The sequence below is a fragment of the Gracilinanus agilis genome, unplaced genomic scaffold (assembly GCF_016433145.1).
Source record: "Gracilinanus agilis isolate LMUSP501 unplaced genomic scaffold, AgileGrace unplaced_scaffold16068, whole genome shotgun sequence".
NCBI classification, from domain to species: Eukaryota; Metazoa; Chordata; class Mammalia; order Didelphimorphia; family Didelphidae; genus Gracilinanus; species Gracilinanus agilis.
This window is the reverse complement of record NW_025346994.1, coordinates 1-2,897: the sequence shown is the minus strand read 5'-3', so window position 1 is coordinate 2,897 and position 2,897 is coordinate 1. Positions and strand designations below refer to the sequence as shown.

At 50.9% G+C, this 2,897-nt stretch overlaps 1 protein-coding gene across 1 annotated transcript; it reads right to left on the bottom strand.

Annotated features, from left to right (window-relative positions):
• Positions 1-236: 236 nt before the first annotated feature.
• Positions 237-2,783, bottom strand: SLITRK2 (SLIT and NTRK like family member 2). Its single transcript, XM_044683215.1, has one exon. The coding sequence runs from the start codon at positions 2,781-2,783 to the stop codon at positions 237-239; it is 2,547 nt and encodes an 848-aa protein (XP_044539150.1).
• Between the last annotated feature and the right edge of the window lie 114 nt (positions 2,784-2,897).

Genomic DNA, 2,897 nt, shown 5'->3' with positions numbered 1-2,897 from the left:
AAAGGAGGAAAGGAAGAAAGAACCCCACCCCCCAAAAGTGGAAATAATTTAAGAGGAAAACTTTTGAGAGCAAGAAGCTTGCTTTACCCCATCCCTCACTGATTTTTCAAAGTTTCCACGTTAGTCCTGGAAAAGAAAGACCTCCCCCCCTTCATTGCCCCCACCCCACCAAAACCAAAAAGCCCAATGCACTGAATGTGGCAGCCTCCCTTGATACTTTCATTCTTTCCCTTTCTTCACAGCTGACTGATTGCGGTTTGTTTCTCCAGAACTTCGAGGTAGTCTGGTTCTGTTTGCTGCTTGGCCTGAAGTAAAGGATGTTCAGGTTTGGATTGGTCTGCAAAGTATTTCCTGGGAGTTCCGTATAAAACAGTTTTGTTCAGTCTGTCCTGATTTTGGCGTCGGGATTCATAGGAAGGTGCGAACTGCCTCTTGGGTAAGGTGCAAAAGTTATAGTGGACCACTCCTGCGCTGGGGAGCTCCTTCACCCTCTCTGCAATATTTTGATAGAGTAGCTCGGGCTCTCTCGGGGTGGACTGCTTTTCCAGCAATTCCGATGCACTGATCGTATAAGCCAGCGTGGTGGGCCCTTCTTTCTTGGTCTCCAGATTCCCATAGCTGAACTCTTGGAGGTTTCGGTAGTATGCCACCGGGTCCCCTTCCTTCTGCATGTAAATGGGGTTCTGGCACATCTGGCCCACAGGAGGAGGAATGTAGTTATAGACGTGGCCTTCGGTCTTGTCGGCAGTGTCGGCATTATAAGATCCATACTGCAGCTGGAAAGAACTGATGTCTAAGTTGTTGGTGCTACTGGGCCCGCTGGGTACCCCCTTCCTCCGTTTGAGGACAAAGACAAATAAGCCTGCTCCAAAGCATACAGATAAGATAAAGACCACCAGCAGCCCTAAAATTAAGACGGACAGTGGAACTTCAGTGTGAAGCTCTGGGTAGGAGCTGGGAGCCACACTGAGGGATCTGGGGGTGTCTGTGTTATGACTCATGGATAAAATGGTGGCATCCGAGAGGCCGGGGTTGTCTGGACAGATAGTCTCTCTCCCTAGGAATTTCAAGATCTCACCTGCGTGTTTGGCTGGCGATTCACAGGTGATCTCATTGATGATGACCGGAGAATTGGCATGCTCTGTCCAGTCCTTCAGGCCCATGATGTCACAGGTACAATCCCAGGGGTTTTCTTGCAGATCGATCTGGATGAAGGCTGGCAGCTGGTCCAGGACCCCTTTCACGGGCAGGTGGGAGAAGTGGTTGTTTCTCAGGTTCAGTCTGGTGAGGGCAGTGCCACCGAACACGTTTTCTGGCAAGGACCTCAGCAGGTTGTTATTCAGAAATAACAGCTGCAAGTTAATCAGTGCATCAAAGGTGCAGGGCTTGATCTCTTTGATGATGTTGTACTCGAGATAGAGATACTGTAAACTCTGCAGCCCCTCGAACATGGAAGGATAGAGAATTTCCAGATAATTGCCATTCAGATAAAGTCTGCGCAGGCTGGTTAGGTTTGCAAAAGCCCCCTCCTGAATGACGGCAATCCGGTTATTTCCCAGGTGCAACAAATCCAGAGAACTGTATTCTGGGAGGTCGGTTTTGTAGACTGTTTGCAAATAGTTCCCTGTCAGATAAAGTTTCTTTGGACTGGTAGGCTTGGGGTGGAGGGCCGAGATATTCGTGAATTTCCTCTCTTGGCAGTTGACATTTAACCCATTGTCGGAGCTCTGGGAGGTGCAGACGCAGCTGCTGGGACAGGTGAGGGGGACCGGCGACTTGGTCTGGTACACCATGATGGGTCCGAAGCTCTGCCTGTCTTTGGACACGGTGACCCTGGGCGTGGGTCTGTTCCTCGTTTTGGGGGGCCGGCTGGCTTTGGGAGCCCGTGTGGGAGTGAGAGCAGGATTAAGGGTAGGAGACAGCTTCTGCATGTGGGTGTCCGAAAAGGAAGGGTGGTTCCCTTTATGATTCGAATCGCTGGCACTCTTCCTGGGACAGAGGTCCTGCCTGGTCAACTGTGTCACGTCCTTCCCATGCAGCCGAAAAGGAGTTTCGCAGACAATCTCCCCAACAAAGACCGTTATAGTATCGAGCCAAGCCTTCAGCGGAAGTAAATCACAAGTGCAGTTCCAAGGGTTCTCCTCCAGCTGAATTTCCATGATCCCTCCGATGTGTTCCAGGACCCCGGCGAAGGGCATCATCTTCAGCCGATTCCCTCTCAGATCTAAGTGGGTCAGCAGAACAAAGCGGAACACATTATTGGGGAGAGACAGCAGGAGATTGTCATTGAGGATCAGGACCTTGAGCTTATTCAGCTTACTGAAGGCGCCTGCCTCGATGGCACTGATGTAGTTGTAGTCGGCTTGCAGGTACTCCAAACTCTCGAGGCCCAGGAATGTGTCCTCCCTCAAAATTTCCAGTTTGTTGTTGTTCAGGTGGAGTCGCTTGAGAGTTTTTAGGCCACTGAACGCCCCAGTTCGGATCTCTTGCAGCTCATTGTTCCCCAAATGGAGAGTCACCGCGTTGGAGTAATTGACGAACTCATTAGGATAGAGTCTGGTCAGTAAGTTTCCATTGAGGAAAAGCTGGTAGATCCGGTACTGGGGGGGCTGGAGCAAGCTCACCGTGGTAAAGCCTTTGTTTTCGCAATTAATATTCAGTACATTTTCCTTCTCCTCGCACAAGCAACGGATCTTACAAATGTCTTTGCCAGTTTTGCGGCTCTCCGTCTGGAGGATCCCGGCCACCGTTAACACACTGAGAAACCAAACACCGTTCAGCATCTTTATGCCCAGTCGATCTGGCTCCGGCACCTACAGTCAAGCCTTTAAGAAGGGGGTTTGGAAGGGGAGCGGAGAAGTGGGGAGGAGGAGGGGGCAGGCAGGATCGGGGAGTGG

What these genes read in the sequence shown, in the direction of transcription:
- SLITRK2 (XM_044683215.1), bottom strand. Translation starts at nt 2,783, where the DNA reads ATGCTGAACGGTGTTTGGTTTCTCAGTGTGTTAACGGTGGCCGGGATC.